The following is a 21,278-nucleotide window of genomic DNA, read 5'->3' on the forward strand; positions in this document are numbered from 1 at the left end:
TCTTTGAGTAATACAATTTGGGCACCACACCTTCGGAGGTAAGCAAACATCCTGTACCACTTGGGATAATGATTATAGGCCCTAACATTCCAAGACACAAGTTTCCTATCTGATGCAAGGACATTTTTGCATGCTCACATTCAATGTTTTTGACTGATGCTGCTGTTTTTTAGGTCTCGCCTGTCGATGCGCATGCGCATCGAGCTAGCGAGACTATGGTGGCTTATCCACTCTTTATCCAACTTGCAAGGAATCGTGGCGATTCCTTGCAGTGCACGAGAAATTTAAGCTCAATGCGCATGCGCATTGAGCTTAAAAGCGCGTGCACATGCCCCCAGCCGCCTGCCTTGCCTACTCTCCCAGCTGGTGCCGCTCCACCCCCTGCGGCATCAAAGGCTTTCACGGCCGGCCGGCCATGCTTTCAGTTTCACGACCGGCCGGCCGTGTGAAGTGCATTTCAAAGCCCGCTCTCCCTGCTCCGCCCCCTGCTCCGGCCGAGACGCATTTCTCCTCCCTCCTCCCCCCTCCTGGGTCAGGTTACCCTGCTTTCTCTTTCTTCTTTGTTTGGTAGTTTGTTTATTTTACCCAAGTGACTTTGCGCTATTGCAAACACGAAGCATGGTTGAGCTTGCAAACACGAAGCATGGTTGAGCATGTACTTTTATTTGTTTTACGGGTTGATCGTTCGAACATTATTCATTGCATTTAAGTTTTAGCTTGAGTAAAAGATTCTTGAAAGAGTTTCACTCTAGGTTTTTTTTCTCCTAAGAAAGCATGTTCGCTGTGACTAAAAAGAACAACCTTGACGTGTTTAGTGACTGTGAATTTGCTAGTCGAATAAGTGTCTTCAAATGGTAGTGTTTATACTCAAGCGGGTCGGCACCTTTTGGTTTCTGTTAACCCCTGCTGAATCACTACTGGAAACCAAGGACCCGTGCCTAAGCAATTTCTAAGATTTAAACCGCATAGCATTACGCAAAAATAGTGAAATAAGTGGAAATCAAAGAAATACAAAATATGACATTTTCTTTAATTCAGAAGTCCACAAATGTTTCTTTCAGTGCGAAGTTTGGAGCTTTTCAAATCGGGCTTCTATATCTAAAAGACAAAGCATATGCTAGACTTTGGCACATCACTTTCTTTTAATACAGGCTCGCACTTTTGTCACCTACATCAGGGTTTCAGTTGAGGCCATCATTCGTCCATACTAAATTCTTTTTGATGTATTTGTGCTGCTCCCATGTGTCAAGCCAAGGGTACCAACTAATATTTTTAGCCTTCAATTTCAAATTTATACACTTATTAACATTTGTACTGTTGCTTTTTCAATGTATTTACGTAATCTGCTTAAAGATCCCATGTTATAGATCATATTGTATTGCATAATTAGGATTTCAGTACTGTTACTGCTTCACCTCTTCATGCAACTGGCTCTGCAATTCTCTATCTTGCGATTAGAACCGAACACTTGCATTTTTGGATATACTGCTAAATGAGCTAATATTTAGTGCTAGGACTCATGCACCAGCTACTTGCTTTAAGAAGGGACAGTAGCATTAAAGTGATACCTTGGAGTGTTGATCAGTAGCAAAGATGGTATTATCTTGCAGCCTCCTGGCTTTCTAGGTGTCAGTTTCTGCATCAAGTTTTAGATCAGCTGTCTGATCACTGTATTTTTCCGTGGCTATCTCTTTTCAGATTGCTCCCTGTTTTCATTCAAACCATTTAAAGTGTGTTAATGTGGTTATGCTGTTTGGTTACTATATTAATTTGTTCATTGCTTTATGAATGAAAACTGAATGTTTGAGTGCACCAACGCTTGCATTGATGTAGTATCTACTCAACTCTCAAGTTATCCTGTTGTCTTATCCTAATTCTATGTAGGCTGAGTAAATTTATCTGCTCGCATATGAGGTGGTTTTGTGCTTTTATAAATATGTGACCATGTTCAACCTTTGATCATGCAAGGAGGTGGAACTTGCACAGATTATGAAGTGTTGCCAGAAAGGAACCTTTGGGTTCCACAAACTTATTCCAATCAAGTATTTCTAGAGGAATGGAACAGTGTACCTGACGCTGGAGCTGAGGGCTTTCTGTGGTGTGGGGTGAAAGGAAACTTGCAAATACACGCGCTGGTCACTCAGGGCCCCGTGTACAGGCTTTGCATCTGAAGCACGTATCGGGAGAATCCCTGCACTTTACCTTCAAGTGCCTGAATTCGGTCTCTCACCCCCTCACCCTCCACCCTCACTCACCCTCAACCCCTCACCCTCACCCTCACACCCTCAACCCTTCACCCTCAACCTCTCACTCACCCTCACTCACCCTCAACACCTCAGCCTCACCCTCACTCACCCTCACCCTCACCCTCACTCACCCTCACTCACCCTCACTCACCCTCACTCACCCTCACCCACACTCACCCTCACTCACCCTCAACCCCTCACCCTCACTCACCCTCAACCCCTCACCCTCACCCTCAAACCTTCACCCTCAACCCCTCACTCACCCTCACTCTCACTCACCCTCACTCAGCCTCAACACCTCACTCGCCCTCACCCTCACTCACCCTCAACACCTCACCCTCAACACCTCACCCTCAACCCCTCACCCTCCCTCACCCTCCCTCACCCTCACCCTCCCTCACCCTCACCCTCCCTCACCCTCACTCACCCTCACTCTCACTCACCCTCAACCCCTCACCCTCACTCACCCTCACTCACCCTCAACCCCTCACCCTCACTCACCCTCACTCACCCTCAACCCCTCACCCTCACTCACCCTCACCCACCCTCACCCTCACCCTCACTCACCCTCAACCCCTCACCCTCACACAGTGCAATAGGTCTCAGACCATTTCAGTTAGAGCTTTTAGAAATGTTTATGGCTTTTTTTATTTGTAATTCCTTAGCATTGGCTACAGGAAACAAAAATGCTAAACATTTACAAAAAAAACCCATAAACAATTCTAAAAGCACTAACTCTAATGGTGCGAGACCTATTGCATTTCCAATGCTTGTTTGTACTTGAAGAGTGCACTGAGGCCTGGTAACTAGACCTCCGTGTCAGTGCTCTGATCCTCCAACGTGTATGTTTAATTGACTTATAAGTAAGTTAACTTAGGCCAGTGGGATACAAGTCCCTTGTATATTGTAACAGGGATACCCAGGGCCTGTAAACTAAACTGTCCCTCATGGCCTGCAGCTTTTGTTGTGCCTACTGAGTGTGACAAAGTAAAACATTTGTCCTAGCCTGCCATTGCTGACTGTAAAAGCATATTTATACTGCTACCTCGTCTTTGCTATTTACACTGACAAAGTCCAGATCTCACTTTTTTTAATGTTTCTTTTTATTTAACATTCATCGACAGATATACAGTACAGAGGATGCAATCCTTTCTTACTTAGCGAAGATAATGAGTAACAGTTTTTTGCGACAGTACATTACAAGGACATGCTGTGGGGTAGGGGGGTCATCTTGGTCAGTGCTACATGGTGGGCTACAGATATCCCCTCGGTAGGAGTTCCACGGGCTCCAAATTCGGGACCATTTGTTGTGGCAACCCTGGGCCGTGTAAACAGTCTTTTCTCCATACATGCACCAATCGAAGTCTGCTTTTCAGGGCTCTACTGAGAGTGGATGTGCCGCTCCCCACAATTGCGCAATATTCCTCTTTGCCACCATTAATCCCAATGTGGCCCATTGTGTGTGGTATCTATTTAGATCAGTGGGCTCCCAAATATTCAAGAGGTATCTTACGTGCTTCTGGGCGGAGAACTCCTGTGAGTACTTCACTTAGTATATTGTGTATAAGTCACCAATAGGATTGTATGTGTTCGCACTCCCATAATATGTGCATGAATGTACCCTCTTGGCCGCATCTTCGCCTACTCAGTCAGCAGAAAACTTTATTGACTGTGCGATTACTTACAATCTTTACAGTATAAAACACATAAACATCCCCCCCGAATACCCTTCCCACAGTAAAACCCTATATACAGCATTAAGATTACATAATGACTATTTTTACTACATTATGTCAGTTAAAACTTCTTTTGTTTGCTCCTTGTCTTTACGCCTTCGAGAGACTAGAAAGTTAAATCAAAGTTCAGCAAGGTTAATCTCTACTCTATGCCATATGTCAATGGGAAAGTTCTTCACTAGGCCCTCATCCGCCCCTGGTTTGTTTTCTGGGTCTGGTAATCCCAATTACTTAGCAATAGCTCCTAAATTGACTGACAGCTTGCGTTGTTAGGGCACCAGATGGAGCTCATGGCTAAATGACAGGAACCTTCGGGTCAGTGGCCTTTTGGTGGGTGTCAAGTGCAATTCTGACTTGATGGATGAACTTGCTGACCCTAGCTAGTAGACAGGTCGTTGTTTCCGAAAAACACCAGTCCTAGGCCTCTCTGCAGGTTCTATAGCCTAGGTTCCATAGGGCCGGGCACAGCAGACGATGGCGATCGCTGACCAACTTTGTACAGCAGCACAAAAGATGTAACCAAGATTCTCTGCGGTAGTTGCATAGCCGGCAGGCAATGGCACAATCCATTCGTGCCCATTTTGGGTTAAAGTCTACGATCCCAAGGGCCAAGAGGCGCAGATACAGAATTTTCTTTCTAGCTTGGGTTGATAGTGAGTCTTGCAGATACGGTTGGGGTTTGCCAGGAATATAAGACTTGTCCAGGGCCAGAGTTAGTGGATTATAATGAAGTGATGAGCAATCCAGCTCATACGAGATGGTCTTCGCCTACTTTCTCCTCCCTCCCCATTTGTACCAGTCGAGGCCCCATAACATACGCTTTATGGAGAATTTTGAGTTGCACTAGCCTGAGTCTAGCTGAAATTGCCACCACTCTCGGGGAGGAGATCGCCTCCTGCCACTCTTCGTCGACAAGTCTCTTAACCATTTTTCCCATAGGGGTTGGAGGGGGTCTGTCATAATATTGATCAATTTCTTATAGGTTAAAGATATAGTTTTATCAGGCAGGTGACCATCGAGCAATCTATCTTCCAACGGAGAGGACTCAGGGGGGAGGAGCCTCTAGGGAGGTGCAATTGAAGTGCGTGGCGGACCTGGAGGTATCAAGGGCGCTCTGAGTCAGCTAATGTATGCTGTTGCCATAGAGAGGCAAAAGTTTTCACTTCACCCTTCTCCCACATATCTTTAATTTGCCAAATCCCAAGGTCCCATCTATCAAATCCCTTTGACTTCCATAGGTCACCCAGCTCTTCAGAGTCCCATAGGGGCATAGGGGGTTTGCCAGCGTACATTTCTTTCCCCAGCCTAGGGTTCTAGAGGTGGTGTGCCAGATATGAACCAAGTGTTTGGTTGGGCCAGTCAGTGGGTATCTGTTGGGTTTGGAGTAGAGTGCCCTGTTGTAATTCCCTCCTGGTAGGAGTCCTCTGTCCATGAGTTATCCGGGATCGTCAGGGCGACCATATGTACCATTATTAATGGCCATCAGCTGTGCCGCCAGTAGTATTTTTTTTATGTCAGGGAGGCCGATTCCCCGTCATATCAATTCAACGTGAGTTTGTTCAATGCTATGCGAGGCTTCCCATCCCATAACAAACATACACCAATTATGCGGAACACTCGGTAGACAAGGGTGTTTTCAGACTCTAGTTTTTTTATGTCCACTACAGCAGTCTGAGTTTTCTGTAAAAATCTAATAATGCAGTAGAGTGTACTTTTTGTCACATCACTATCAATGTCTGACCAAAGATCTTGTCATTTCTTGCCTTTGGCCTCATCACTCAGCAAAAATCTGTAGACGGTCGCCACAGGGAGAATATAGAATTCACAACCTCTTGGACTGAGAATCACCAGCTGAGTGACACATTTGGGATCACTCTTTCTTTGATGCCACAAAAAGCACAAAATGAGAAATATTTGCATTTTATTTCCCGTACATAAAACAGTGCACCAGAATGTCAATAGCATTCTTCATTAACTCTGAAGACTGCAAAGATGCTTTCAGCATTCCATCTAACACGTGGCAAAGATCTCTTACAGGAAAGCACTTCAGCTCAGATATAGATTTTAACAGGTCAATCACTGCAAGTACAAACACTCTCCCTCCAATTGTTGTTGAACTTGGTAAGAACGTTTTGCAGCATCATTCCAAGTAACACTGCATTCCATGTTTTCTAAAAGTCTGGTGTCCTCTTTTCACCACTATCTCAGATGCTTGGTGACAGCACTCTTTTCACATAAACCTGTTACTATACCTTGCATTGAATGTTTAAAGTCTGGGGTGTTTGGCAGCTTACCTACTATTAATACTGTCTCACTAGAAAAGGGAGCTTATGTAGCAAGGGCTTTTACCCATTCTCTGTAGGAAAATGTAATGATACATATTGGGAAGGATTCTTATGAAACCAGCCATTTTACCTATCCGTAAAAGAATGAAACATAGCCAAAATATTAAATATGATTTTGATATTTCCTGATTCTCTACAGTTTATAAAATAATTAAACAAGACCTAAAACATGTTTCTAATCCCTACATCTTAAGACCAAAGACTACAAAACTCGAGCAGAATAATGTTAGCTCAGTCTTTCTTGCTGCTACCTTGTTAAACAAAGGTTACATTGTATTGACCCTTTCAGGAAAAATAAAAATTACTCTTTCACTCCCCTTTTTCTTTCTTTGAATGGCATTTAGAGTGTGGCTCCGCAAGTGTTTTTTCAGTGTTTTTATATTTACACTGGTGAGGGCTAATTCCCTTTCAGTGGGGTTTTATCCGTTAATATAGGTTTAAAACTAAAACCGGACAGCCTACTTATAAGTCAAAATTGTAAAATAATGAAAACCCCAGTTTCCAATGAGAGAACCAAAATCATACACGAATGTAATAGCATTTGAAAGGATATGTATTTTGACGCTAACTCTGGAGCTCAGCAATTAAACAGAGGAGCACTTCAGAATGCAGAAGGCTCTCAAACCTGCAAACTTGGTGTCAGTGTGCTGGAAGTAGGGTGGCCAATGTTATCTCTCCATCCGACCCGGAACCCAAACCAGCTCCTCCTTGAGTTTCCAGGTGTCTAATGTGATGATCTCAAGGGTATTCTGTCCCAGCATTCCAACCAATTCCAGACGTCTGCAAGGCAGTCAAAGAAGTAGCTTTTTTCATTTTGCATGCACTTTAAGGAGTGGCAGATACAGGAGCATGTATTTCAAACCAAGTGCTTTAAGGTTTTTTTTCACTGCTATAAAAGTTTTCTGTTGCTCCTGTACTTTTCAACGAGCAAAGTTTCTTATTGATGTACCACTTGGAGAATGGCTTCTCTGTCACAGTAATTCAGGATTTTTGCTATGATTGCCTGTGGTGGAGCACCTGGTGGCGGTCCACGAGTGAGTGTCCTATGCAACGTTTCAGTCGCGAACATCGGGAACAGATGGGGGGCGTAGTTCATGTACAATCCATTTGCAGAGGAACTCCTCAGGTGATGTACAACTCAACAGGTTCTAGGAACTCAAGGAACAAGAGTTATTCGTATGAGCAAGGCTCTCTGCATCCTCCAACCTGTGTTCGAGAATCTGCTTCAGGGTCTGAAGTGAAGTGCTCATTTTCTTCTTCAGGGTCGTGATGTCAGTGTTTCATTCTGCATTTTCTGTAACACCGTCCGCTATTTTCCTGAGATCTGAACAGAGGAGGTTACCTTTGTGACCCTCGATCCTCTATTTCCGATTCTAGGGAGCCTATGGTATTTTGTATGGCCATGGGGAGATCTGTCCTAGTAGGTTCTTTTTTGCTGCTTCACCGGGTGCTCCGATGCCGCTCCTATCTGGCAGGTTTGGCCCTGAGGCATGGTATACTTCGAGATGGGATGATTTTAGGTGGATTTGGTTATGCTTCCTTTCCCATCGTGAACAAAGTCGCTGCAGGAGCCACGTAAATGATCAGCTAGCACACGCTACCCAGCTAGCATCCTGGTCCAAAATGTCTACGGTGGCAGCGCCCAGCAGGACTATCCCAAGAAAGCAAAACTTAAATGAACTTTTTAAGAGAATCTTATTAGTGTGCGATGGTATTCGTGGTCTCATTATGATTATTCGTATTACCCAGATACGTGAAATAGTAAAGGAGATAGCCCCAAGAGGTCCTACCAAATACTGAGTGCTTCCAAGGGAAGGTGTATGTTGGATAATACATACCGTGAGATTAATAATACCAAGGTGCATTAGCAAGGAGATAGAAGACAAAAGAGAGGGAAAACAAGAGAGAAGGACCAGAGAGGAAAACACTAGAAGGGAGGAACAGCGATTGGTAGAAAGTACTAAAAGTGAGGAGATGAACGGAGAGAAGAAGGGGGTGTAGCAAGAGAAGTGGGTAGGTTATAGGAGACTGGGAGAAGGGGGACTGTAGGAGGGAAGACCATAAAATAAGTGGAAAAAGGTGAAGAGGAAGAAAGAAGACTGGAGAAAAGGGAGGACGAGGGAGGACAAAGAAGGTCACATAACTTTGATCAACTATTATCAAAGTTCCGTTAGTATTCTAAGTGCATTACTTAAGTGAAAATTTTTATAAGGAGATAGATGCTTTACATTATTTTTATAGGTTATTAGGGTAATACCTCAGCAGGTAACAACGTTTTGTTTAGGTTAGGCCTTCTTTAAGTCTGTACCACTAGTAGAATCTATCCAAAAGTTAGTTAACGTGCATCAATAGATTTACATTGTCACAATGCCACATTAAAATTGCTTTACATATAAACACACTGGGGAGTGATGATTTACAGTAGTTTGCCACTAGTATGGGCTGTATGATTTTTAATTTATTTTGCCATTTATCTGAAATGTCTTTTTTTTTAAAAACAATTGTTTATATCTCATGCATCCCTTCTATATTGTTTTTATATTGTCTATACTTGTGTCTGTGAATTAATAAAAAAAAAAAGTAAATTAGCCACTTGAACATAAGGAGCACCAGTTCTCTTGCCTATCTTTTGATTAACTTGTAATCATGTTCTGGATGTGGCGGCTGGTATAGTATGTCAAATACGCTAGCCCGTTATTCAGCCTATTTGCTATGAGCTGAGTACATTTTGGCACAAACGTTATATGCGGTACAAACACCAAGGATCTCAAGGGGTCAAAAACTATGCAGAGAAAAAAGCTCCAATCTTCCCAATAAAATTAACATTTTGATATATATTTTAAATATTTGTTTTTGAACACAATCAAATATTTAATCATTTGCGTATTTGATACATGCTTGTTTCCGTATTTTAGTAATAATTTAGAGGGGGCTCACAGAATAAAAAAGGTTAAGAACCCACTGGCTAGACCATTGCAGGCAATGATGTTACAAGCATATCCTTAAACATTTTGGTTTTAAGGTGTTCATACACTTGAGGAATTTTCGTTGACATCCTGGAGTTGGTGCTAGCTCGCTCCACAAGTAGAAACCCAGAGTTTTGAAAATGTTTCCTTCATAAGTAGTTTGTTATGGCTTGCTTTGATGAATTGGAGCAAAACATTTTAATATCTTAAGCTGTAGGGGCGTAGATTCCTCAAGACCCAACTAGTAGAAACTACCCAACCATGATAATTCAGGTGGGCAGGAGGTGGAGTTGGATCTGGCAGCGCATTCTTGATGCCCTCCACCACAGAAGTTTCCTGATAGCTTATTAAATCCTATTGTAGCTAACCTAAAAATCATAATACAGTATCAAGGGCAACAAAAACATTGGTACGGTATTTAAAGAACTTCTGAATTTTCATTGCGTATAAAGGCTGTGTTTTCGATATTAAAACAATATATAAATATTCACACCTATCCTTACCATAGATACAGATTTTAAAACTTTTTTATTCCTTTCTACTATTCTCTACTTGCCCTTTATTTCATAGATGGCCCATAACGAAAGACCACATTTAAGCCAGTGTTGTTATACTGAATCATGGCTAGTGAAAATAATATGCCCCATTCTACATGCCGACTCTCTTATTGTGTTCCAAATTTGCTATCAGAGGGGAGCACAATTGCATGATTTAAAAAAAATGCGTTTGTTAGTTTACACGAGGGATTTAAAGATGTTCAAATGCTATGTGACCTCTTCTGTGTAAAACGTAATTACTTGCTAATCACTTACATATTTTAATGTTTCCTATGTTAGAAAACATTTTCCCTCTGTTACCATAACTTTCTAATTTAGAAACATGACTATGTTCCTTCACTTGACAGAAATGTGGCTTTTCAGAGTTGTACTCCTGGCAGAGAGAAAGGAAAACCAAGAAAGAATTTTGTCTCCACGATGGACCTCCATATGCTAATGGCGATCCACATGTCGGCCATGCATTAAATAAGGTAATTTAATTCATGCTATTTACCATGTATTCTTTTGTCTAACACCTCTTCCACCTATGAAGAGACAAGACATGTGCTATGTACTAAACCAGAAGTTGCTTTATAAAACCCACTAACATTACCCTTGGGAGGAAGGTCTGTATTGCTCTGTATGTGTACAGATTTTTGTTACTTTCTAGCGGTCTTTTGTTTATACATGATGTTGTAGCATCATTTAAGTAAACTGAAAAACTCGTATTGATTGCTTATTTAGAATCCAAATAGAACCCATAAATACCAATGTGTGCAATCTAACAGCCTGTGGAAGTGGATTATTGAAAACCCACTGGTGCAGGATCACCCTTTAGTCCACGGGTTCTTAACAAGTAAGGAGGAATTGACACTGGAGTGAAGTACAAACCAAGGATCATTTATTTAGCATTCATGAATGGGGGCCCATACCACAAGCACCATAGAGATACTCTAGGAGGAAGCACACTGAAGGATGGGTTACATGGGTTTTTATAGTAAAAGCTCACAAACAAGGGATGCCCAGAGGTAAATAGAGCTTGAGAAGAACACACAAATGAGATAACGGCCAGAATCAACAGCCTTGGTGTCTTGTGCAATTGCCACATCCTGAGGCTGAACAACAAGATATGATTTAAGAATAAACTTTACTTGAGGATTAAGAAAAACCTAGAGCAAACGCCAGCTGTTATTTTGCGCTGACTCTGCATGTATACACAGCCTACAATGCCCCAATCTAGATTCTTTACTTATATTTATAAAGATGTGGTGTCAAGGATAGAGACCGGCTAGAAGTAGGGCAGGGGTGAAAAAGGGATGAGGCATAGCTTAAACAAAAAACGAGAGATTCAGATTTTACATTTTAACCACCCTGCAGATGCTACATGTAAAGTTTGCAGGCTGCTGAATCAAGAGCCAAGGAAAGGCTAGAAAATTGCAATGGAGGATCTCCTACCAAATTAAATGGCATAATACCTTTGTTATGAAATATGGATTCTTCAATTTGAATCATTGAGACAATAAACTATTAAGAAAAAGAACCTATAGGAAAATTAGATCATAGAAAGACATGTGGAATACAATGATTAATGAACTTTACCAGGGATAACAAATATAAGCCTTTATGAAACGACTTAACCCAAAACACGTGTTGGCTGCAGTTGTCAACAGTGTATTGTGAAACTTTAATGAACTGTAAGAAGTTATTTGACATAAGAATCATTTGGAAATCCAAAAGTTTGAATAAAGATGAAGGAATATACAAATTAACTGGATCAGTGTGAATATTTATGGGATATAAATAAGCAATAAATGAGTTCCCTTACCTGCATACATTTTGTTTTACACTGAATATCCTCAGAGGGTGCATATGTCCTTGAGGAGGGAGAGAGTGCCAGGCCTTTCTGTTACCCACTTACCTTTTTGTTAATAATGTGGTAGTATGTTTCTTTCTCCTGTACTTCTACTATGTAATATTTTGATAAACCATCATATTCTATTGTCTCATTTGTATTTCATATACCAATCACTTTTTTTAATCACAGTATCCACGTCATTCCTATGTCAAGCGATCAGTTAGTGCTGGATTCTGGTCCATGCTGTATAAAATTGCTAGTAATCAAACTCTTTCCTTTTCAGGTTTTAAAATATCTTATTTCACCATGCTTCCAAACGTTATTTTGTAAGATTTTCAGATATCAACCAGTAGATCATTGCATTTAGAGATGAGACTCCTTGCAGGAAAATAAAAATATTCCTCTCAGTTACAAATACAAGTAGGAAATTAATGTTTTTACTCCAAAGTGTCTATATGACCTACTAGAGTGAAGACCTTGTTTATACAGGAGCAGTAGTGCTCCAAATTGTAGCTATTTTTTTTTAACTCTATGCTTAAAGTAGGAAAAAAACAGTGATTGGTACATCAAAACCACCTATCTGAAATAACATACATTTCAGCCACTTCTCTGTTCCCTGTTTTTATTCAACTCCCAGGTTCATTCTGTTTTTCTGCCTTGTTCAGATGAACTTTCTGTTCATTTCAAGGCAATGTTTACAGAAATTGCCTTCTTTAAACTATAGGTTGTATCCTAATGAACATCTGATAGCTAGTGCACTGTAGTTTTGTCCTTTTCATTTGAACATCAAGAGAGCATGGAACTTTACTCCGCTTGCTCGAAGTACTGTTAAATTAGGTCTAGTAAATAACGCTGGTGGCGAAACAGACTGAAATAGAAATAAAACACCATATCTTGTGTCGATTATTGGGATTTAGTTTAAAACTACCTTATTCTAGTTGGCGATCATGAAGAATATGTCCAAATGAGAAAGCATTTCCAGGGTTCCATTAATTATAAGTGTATTGTGTATAGTGTACCTCCAATGAGGTTTTTCAATCTTGTTTCGGCTTTATGTAGTAACAGATGTTCTAAATTCTATGAAAGTCATGGGGTCTCCCCTAAACCAAGTTTTGCACCTAGAAATTGCCACCTCTGATCCATGACAGTATACATGTTGGGACCTAAAGGTGCTAGTTGTAAAAGATAGGTGAGAGTTTCCAATTTCAGCAAGATTTAAGCTTCAACAATACCTCACCATATCAGATGATGTACCTCTCTAGCAGAAGTATATTTTTCCAAATTACCCACTTAGTACCAGGACTTTTTAATGCGCCTTTCAAAACCCATGAGTACATTGCCAATGTGGACAGGAAGTGGTGATGCACACTCCCAGTGAACATGTGTGGAAACATTCAAATCCAGTGGAAATCTGAAAAGAGGCACTCCTAGGGTGTCTGAAAATAGACATATTGGACAGTGACAATCATGAGTGTCTTGTTGATGGAAATCATCTGAAGGATTTTGAGGATTGAAGCACTGTGGGCAACAGTCTAAATAACAGTCCTGCTCAAACTCTCATAGTGAAGTGATCATTTGGGATACACTTTGTTTTCCTGTGTCATGAAAGGATCTACTTCTTTGTGTTACTCTGGTATCTGAAGGGCTCACTAAAAGTCTAGTGATTCAGCACAGAGCAGTACGAGCCAGGATATGGTTTTTGGATTGCACCAACCTTGTGTGCAAGATTCAACAATAGTGATGCTCTTTTTGGTATCTCGTCACCCTAACCAAATACACCGAACTGTGAGGGGAGTGGCAGAAACTAGAAAAATTGAATGGGATAAGAGAGGAAACTCAGACTCCTCCACTTCTGCCTCGTCACTTGGCTGGTCACTGAAGTCTGTGGAATTTTGTGAATTACTACTATCAGTCAGGTTTCAGATCAGGGCACAGTACTGAAACGGCACTAACGCACATTGTTGATAACGCCTTGAGAGCCCTTGACCAAAATGTCCCTTGTCTCCTGATACTCCTGGACCTGACCTCAGCCTTTGATACCATCAACCATGAAAACCGGATTGATCTTCTTCAACACAGGATGGGTCTGTGGGGCCCGGTACTAAACTGGTTTGCCTTCTTCCTGCACAACCGCACGCAAAGGAAAGGTTAAACTTTTCCTTGCTTCCAGTACCCCTGTCATGATTGGAGTCCCCCAAGGATCCGCGCTCTCTGCAACCTTTTTATAGAGCCTTTTGCTGTTGTTCTGAACCGAGCGAACCTTCAATACCGCATGTATGCTGATGACAAGCAACTGTACCTGAAGATCTCCTCTCAAGAGGACATAAAAACATTAAATGCTTCACCTGTACAAACCCAACAATGGTTAGCTCAGAACCATCTCCTACTAAATACTCTCAAAGCAGAATTTCTTTTGATCTCCCCTCCCAGTCACTCGGCTCCTACCCTTGACTGGATTAAACACATCATTGCACTAAACTGCTCCCCTCATGTTGTAGACTCTGCCAAATCTTTAGGTATCACCTTGGATAAACACTTAAACATGCAAGCGCACATCAGTGCTACTACTAGGGGAGCCAATTTCCAACTTGACACACTTAAGAAAATCAAACCTTTCCTCCCTAAAGGATCTCAGGCCAGCGGTTCTATCCCTGATTATCCCTAGATTGGAATATGGGCTGGTGACCCTTGCTGGACTTCCCAAAGCTAGCTTGCCCCACTCAGAGCTACTCTGAACGCATCGGCTAGATTATAACAAGCTCGAGAAAATATGACCACATCTCCCCCGGCCTTCTGCAACTAAATTGGCTATCTATTGAAGCCAGAATCCAACTCAAGATAGCTTGCCTGACTCCTAAAGCCATACGCTACAACTCCCCGTTCTACCTAGCAAATAATCTTGAACTATCGGGCTCCATATGGAACCTCAGCAGTACGTCCACCCTTCTCTTAAAACCTCCAAGATTCAAAAAGAAAAGATCTTTCAACCGTGCTTTCACTGGTCTTGCTCAGAGAATCTGGAACTCCTTGCCATCCGAGATATGATCCAATCACTCCACAGCCTCCTTTAAAAAACTGGTCAAATGACTACTCCCGAACGATCGTTAACACCCTCATCCTGTGATCATGCTCTTTGTTTTATTAATACTCTAAATTTTTGTTGTATTACACTGATGTGTTTTATTGTATGTTTTTACGTAATTTTTGATCTAATCCTTGGTGGCTCCTTAATTGCATTAGTCTGTGATCTCGCTCTAGTTTTTGTGAAAATTACCTGACTCGTTCTTCTTTTCTTTGGTGCTTTCTATTTTATGATGTTTAATCCTAATGTTCTAGGGCATTGTTGATACCCCCTCCTCTTAACCTGAATGTTTGCCCCATGTTGTAACTTTCACCTACTTTCACATTGTTTTTGTACTTTTTTTTGCGCCAACTTTGTACAGTGCTCTGGTACTTCTGTGGGTCTTGTTGGCGCTTTATAAAACTATTCAAACAAATAAATAAATACTACAGGGCAATGAAGATAACTGTATGGTTGATCAGAGAACAAGCTTAACTGCAATAGTGAAGTTATAAAATTAAATTGAGCTACGAGTAACCAAATTCGTATGGAAAAAGAAATTCCCGAAAAAAATAAACTTACAAGCGATATGTGCTCTAGTGCTTTTTCCTCCCCTTTAGATGACTATCTCAAATGTTGTCACTATATGCTCTGTTGTGGAAGATGAGTTGTAGGTTGTAGTTTCAACTTAACTTGTGCAACACTGGAAAGAAACACATACCTTTAATATCATGTTGTTCCTTAATCTTAGTAATGATATATGGGTACTTTTTTTTAAACACACTTTATTGGTGACCACGGCACATTACATAGCATACATAGAATACATCAGAGACAGTCTTTTCTCTTTTCTTTCCCTACATTACTACACAGTTGATGCATACACATTTTACGTAGTGATGTTATGTGGATACTTATATTCTGATCCATTAAACATGACATTTGTAAACACATATCCAATGATCCTCTTGAAGAGTCCCCAAAATTACAGGCTGTGAGGGAGGAGTAAAAGAGTCCTCACTAAGTCAGACAAAAATATAGACTAACTCCAACCCCTGAGCAGTGTACGATGCATAACACACACTGCTACATTATCTGCTTCAGGTCTAGTACTTTAAAAAAAACTCCTCGACCTAACAGTAACCTACTTGACCTCAGTCTCTGAAAGCGGAGCAATTGTGACAAGATAACAAGATTTAAAAGCCTCTTTATTGCTCATTTGCTTTGTGAGCAATAAAAAGGCCTTTAAATCTTATCTTGTCACATTTGCTCTGTTTTCAAAGACAGAGGACAAAAGTTAGTATGTTTTCCTACTCGCCAGAAAGGGCGAGTAGGACCTAAAAATAGCTCGACCTCCTAAAATTTACCTCGCAAATGCCAGCGGTCGAGTGGATTTGCCGAGCCCTGTGCTTTCTGTACAATCACACAAAAACCTAATTCTAACTTTATTGTTCCCAAAATATATTTTTTTAGTTTTATTACATACGATAATATATAATCTATAATCAGAAAGTACAAAATGATAAAATAACAACGTAACCATATCACCTTAGGCCCACAAACACAATACATCAAAAGCCAATTTTTAAAATTAAAAACAGGGTACCTGTTGTCTCACACCCATCTTAGAGCTAAAGAATGTAAGTAAGAGTCTTGATTTGGAATCAGGTTGTGTTTGTGATTTTAAAAAAAGCAGATATCCTGATGGAAATTTGAAACAATGTAACCTAGATTGTGTTTGGCATTGTACATTCCTCGGGGGGCAAGAGTTTATTCTAGTTTTTTGTCTTACCCTCTTCAAGATTCCTCCATGTTTCTTCATAGAATACCTTGGTACAATTTTGGCCCACTCCTTGTAGTTTAGATAAATATTAATGAGTGTGAGTAAATACCTCTTTTGCATGGTTAGCCGCCTACTTTTTGCTTGGTTTTGGGGTGGTTTAAATTGTAGTGCACTGGATCGCTGCCAATCAGGTCCCCTGTGCCAGTGCTTCTTCCCTAAAAACAAATCCCCAGTTGGTACTGCACCCCCTGTAAGTCCTTAGTAAATGGTACCCTGAGAACCTTGGAGCTAAAAGGGTCCCCTGGTACCCCCCTCATGGGACCATGCCACTGCCCTTGGTGCTTGTATGCTCCTGTGAGGGCGAAAATGACAAAGTCGACATGGCACCCTGCCTGGGTGCCATGCTAACCAGTGCTGCCTGAAGGCATAGATAAGTCACCCTCTAGTAGGCCTCACAGCCCTAAGGCAGGGTGCACTATACCACTTGTGAAGGCCTATCTGCAGGAGAAGATATACCCCCGTAATATTAGGGTCCATTCCTTGGTATTGTGAGTTCCAGGGAAGCCATACAGAGTAAATGGGCTGGACACTCAACAACGCGAGTTCCACAGCGCCATGATTGCTTCAATTAACACAGGTGTGTTTGGTACCAAACTACTCCTTACAATAAATCCACACTGATGCCAGTGTGGGATTTATTAGATCAAGTACTCCGAGGGCTCCTCAGAGGTGCCCCTTGAAAACCTTCCAACCTTTGTGTGTTCTCTGACCAGCTATAGGCAGCCAGCCACCACCAGATATGTTTCTGGACCCCTGGGTAGAGAGCCTCTGCCTTCTAGGACCAGAAACAATGCACATCCTCGGCAGAGGTGTCACACCTCCTCCTCCAGGATGTGCCAGTGGTCAAAGAATAATAATAATAAAAACATTTATTAAGCGCCTGAATACACTACAACAGTGCGTCTCCGCTCTAGGATCCATTCCTACTAGAATAAAAGGCAAGATCATCAGCTGCCCAGGGAAACGAAAGAACAAGAGGGGGGGGGGGGGGAGGGAATACTGAGAAGATGTTACAGTACAGGGAACAGATAGGTTTTAAGGTTTTAAGTTTCTGACGGAACCTCGTTTCCGACGGTTCCATTGGAGCTTTAAAGGCCTGCTGCCTTTGATGTAAATATATAATTTACCGTCGTAATTTCTATGCAGGTAAGTACTTAATCAATAATAACTCAATCGGAAAGAAAGAACCAGAGTCCGTGGTGTTAGAGTTCTTAGGGGTTTTATTCCTTAAAAAGGAATGGTCAAGACCAGGATATCATGTTCTTCCCACCACAGGGGTGGAAGAAGGGATAGAGCAATGTTTTATTAACAATACATAGCTTATATACTTAATTTACATCGTAGGAAGTAATAGAGTAGGCGTAACAGCTGAGAGTAGACAAGATAACAGCATCCACGTGTTACTAGTGCGTAATCAGAAGGCGTGGACTAGGCGTAACTGGAGGTGTGTGCTAGAAACGTCACAGATAGGTGTCACAAAGGGGTGGCACTAAGCAGAAAATTGCAGTGTCAGCAGAAATCAGAGGCTTGGATGCGTGCGCAGCTGCATGACGTGTGATTGACGTGAAACTGGAGGGTGCAGGGGGCTTGACATTTGAACTGACGGAAAGGGACAGAAGTCTGGCATGTCAGATCAACTTGTGCTTCTATCATATCTGATATCTGGTGTTTTAGGAACTGAGCTATCTGGGCGGAAAGGTCTCTGGGGCAGAAGCTATTCTATACTGACTGTGAGTGCGTGTATAAGCGCCTGAGTGTCTGCATGAGAAGCGTGGGGGCATGGGCCTTCCCTGGGAGCATGGTAACAGAGGCTATGAATTACTTGAATTACTTGCACGGAGACAGGCAGGTCCTTTGGCTCTGCAGCTGAGGGGGATGTTTACTGAAGCTAGTAGGCAGGAATGTATTTTCGAGGAGAGGAACAGATAACTCGAAGGTTGAAGTCAGTCTTGGCAGGCAGCAGGCTGAGCTAAGCGCGGTGGGCCGCGCTGGAAGTAAGTCAGAGTTCACGGGTACAAAGGCAGCATGGGCTGAGGCTTTCAGAGTCAGGAGGGAGAAAAAGGCTCGATGGCAGAAATTCTGGGCCTACTTTGCCAGAGCTGAAAAACGTGTAGAGTACACTACAAAAAGACATTGGCATAGCATACTTAAGAACGGACTATCCAACCCATTCAGGGTGGGTCTGAAAGAGGACATGTTAACGTTGGACGCAAATGTATTTGCGTCTTCATAGCTGGCACAGGAGGGAAGTTACATGCACTTTAACTCGTACATGGAGACGGTGGGGTACACGCTAGGGAACACAACTTGACCAAAAATTATATTTCCTCATTCCCTCCTTGTTCCCTACGGACCCTTCATGATATATCGATCATCATAAATTGATCAGTTTGTTCTTGTAACATAATTTGTTTGTCTCTCTTCCGTTGTCTGTTTGAGAGAGAACTGGAATGTTCAATGCATGATGTGGCACACAGTCCACATATCGCCGGCCCACATTGTAGGCACAGGCAGCAGCTGAATACTATGACAAGGCCAAAACCTAGGAAGGATAGGATCTTCCATCCCCACGCGGTTAACGTTGTCCAGAACCAACCGGACCAAGTCCAGGTGCCTGGATTCTGATGTATCTGATTTGCAATTTTATGCAAACGTGTAATAGCTTGATATACGGATGGCGCGTTTTGTGGAATGAAAACACAGCAACTTGACCCGATGACCTTACAGGCTCCACCTCTATCTGCCAAGATGACGTCAATAACAAGACGATTCTGAAGGACAACAACCCGCATGGCAGATTGCTCCTCTGTTAGGTTACCTAAGGCGGAGGCAGTTTCATGTACTACAGCTTCAAGGGTTCTAGTTAATCTACGTATTAATTTACTGTTTTGGACGGGGCCTAAAAAGAAAAAGAATCCTTTATTAAAATCGGTGTATTGTTCCCATGCCGTTTCTGTATAGTCGACAAGCGGGAGATCTCTTCGGAGTCTATTCTTTACTAGATTTGTGTTTCTGTGGTAATCAGGAGGGGCTAGAAAAACAGGTGGCAGAAGGAATGCAATATAACAGGTACCATCCCAATCTGGAGGCAGACGTATGTATGCGGTAAGACCACAAACAAAATAAGAATGACGGGTAACTTTAAAAGATGATTTACCATGATCACTGAATTCGACCACAGTGGTACATTTACTATGTCCTAAGTGTACTGAACCTTTCTTTCTGACACATAATTCACCAGTGACTGGTAGTACTGGCATAGCGGGCAGGACTGGTGCAGCTTCGGATTCAACAGTAAGAATCATAAGGTTAATTGTGTAATTACTCAATCCATATACTTCATTTTCTAGATCAGTTCCTATTCTAATGGGGAGTCCCTCCTTATCAGGGTAACAGACGTTGAGCAGGACTAAGTTCAGGTTTCCCCAAACCCAGCTCCCGTCGAGGACAGCAATATCAGAATCTAAGGAATTAATTATTTTGAAACATGCACCACAGGAGCCGTTGTGAGTGAACGGGTACGGAAAGAGGGGCAGAGCTCCCTTGTAATTCTGGTAGGGAGGGAGTCGGCCACATATCCAGCAGTTTGTGGCGTTATTAGTCTGGTGGGAGTGGTGTAACATACTAATGAATGTGTTGTTGCGCAGCGCAAGTCTGTAAGAAAGTTCATGTGGAGGTAACTCGCTAAAAGAGTGTTCAGCAGAGACGTTGTAAGCAGATTGTTCACGCTTGAAAATAGGGCAATAGATTGGAAGAAGTACACTTGCAACGATGATCAGAATACTTAGAAAAAACATGATTAATAATGTCACTATACAGTGACTACGCAGTGATTTGCAGTATGTACGTTTCTTAAATTCTCTCTCTCTCTCTCTATCTCGATCTAGGGGATACATGTCAGAAACTATTTAACCGATTCACCTAGGGGAGGACTTAAACAATTAAACTGTCTGACTTGCTAGATCGAAGCTTGAGTCTGTACTCCTCTTGGGGAGTTTTCTCTCGTTTGGCAACTTCAAAGTCACTGGGCTCGATACAGTCTTTGGAAGGGGTGGACGAGCCTGGATCGGATTTCAGGTCATTGCATAATTTAACATGGCTCATGTGAATCCACCCCTTTCGGCCCTCAACTTTCACCGCTGTCCTCGTAGTAAGTAGAACGGTCTTCGGCGATTTCCAGCGGGGCTCCAGCGGACTTTTCCTGTCAAAGTTCCTTATGAGGATCAGGTCACCTGGACGGACATCATGCGGCTTTACATCAGTGTTGTCAGGGAAGGCTGCGGCAACCTGTGAACGACATGATTGGAGTGCAGACATCAAGGAGGCAAGGTAATCTGTCAACATATTACAATCAACATCAGTAATTTTCTTAGGAATGGGCGTCCCCCACATATTCGGTGGTCTACCAAAGACCACTTCGTACGGGGATAGTCCTGATCTCGAATGGGCAACCATTCTCATATAGAACAGTGCCACTGGCAGGGCAACTATCCAGTCGACCCCTTTCTCTTGACATATTTTAGCAAGACGTGTCTTTAGTGTCTGATTATGCCTTTCTACAAGGCCTGCGGCTTCGGGATGTCGGACACAATGGAATTTCCATTGATATCCTAGCAGCAAGGAGACCTGTTTCATTAATTCGGATGAGAATGGCTGACCGTTATCTGAGTACACGACACGAGGCATGCCG

At 42.1% G+C, this 21,278-nt stretch overlaps 1 protein-coding gene across 1 annotated transcript in view; it reads left to right on the forward strand.

The window, feature by feature from the left end:
* The window catches only part of IARS2 (isoleucyl-tRNA synthetase 2, mitochondrial), a 628,540-nt gene that overhangs the window by 86,634 nt on the left and 520,628 nt on the right, over nt 1-21,278 (forward strand). Inside the window, exon 2 of the mRNA XM_086927919.1 lies at nt 10,198-10,320. Coding sequence (XP_086784045.1) covers nt 10,198-10,320 — 123 coding nt within the window. The remainder of the gene's footprint in view (nt 1-10,197; nt 10,321-21,278) is intronic.

The sequence above is a fragment of the Lissotriton vulgaris genome, chromosome 6, assembly GCF_964263255.1.
Source record: "Lissotriton vulgaris chromosome 6, aLisVul1.2, whole genome shotgun sequence".
NCBI lineage: Eukaryota > Metazoa > Chordata > Amphibia > Caudata > Salamandridae > Lissotriton > Lissotriton vulgaris.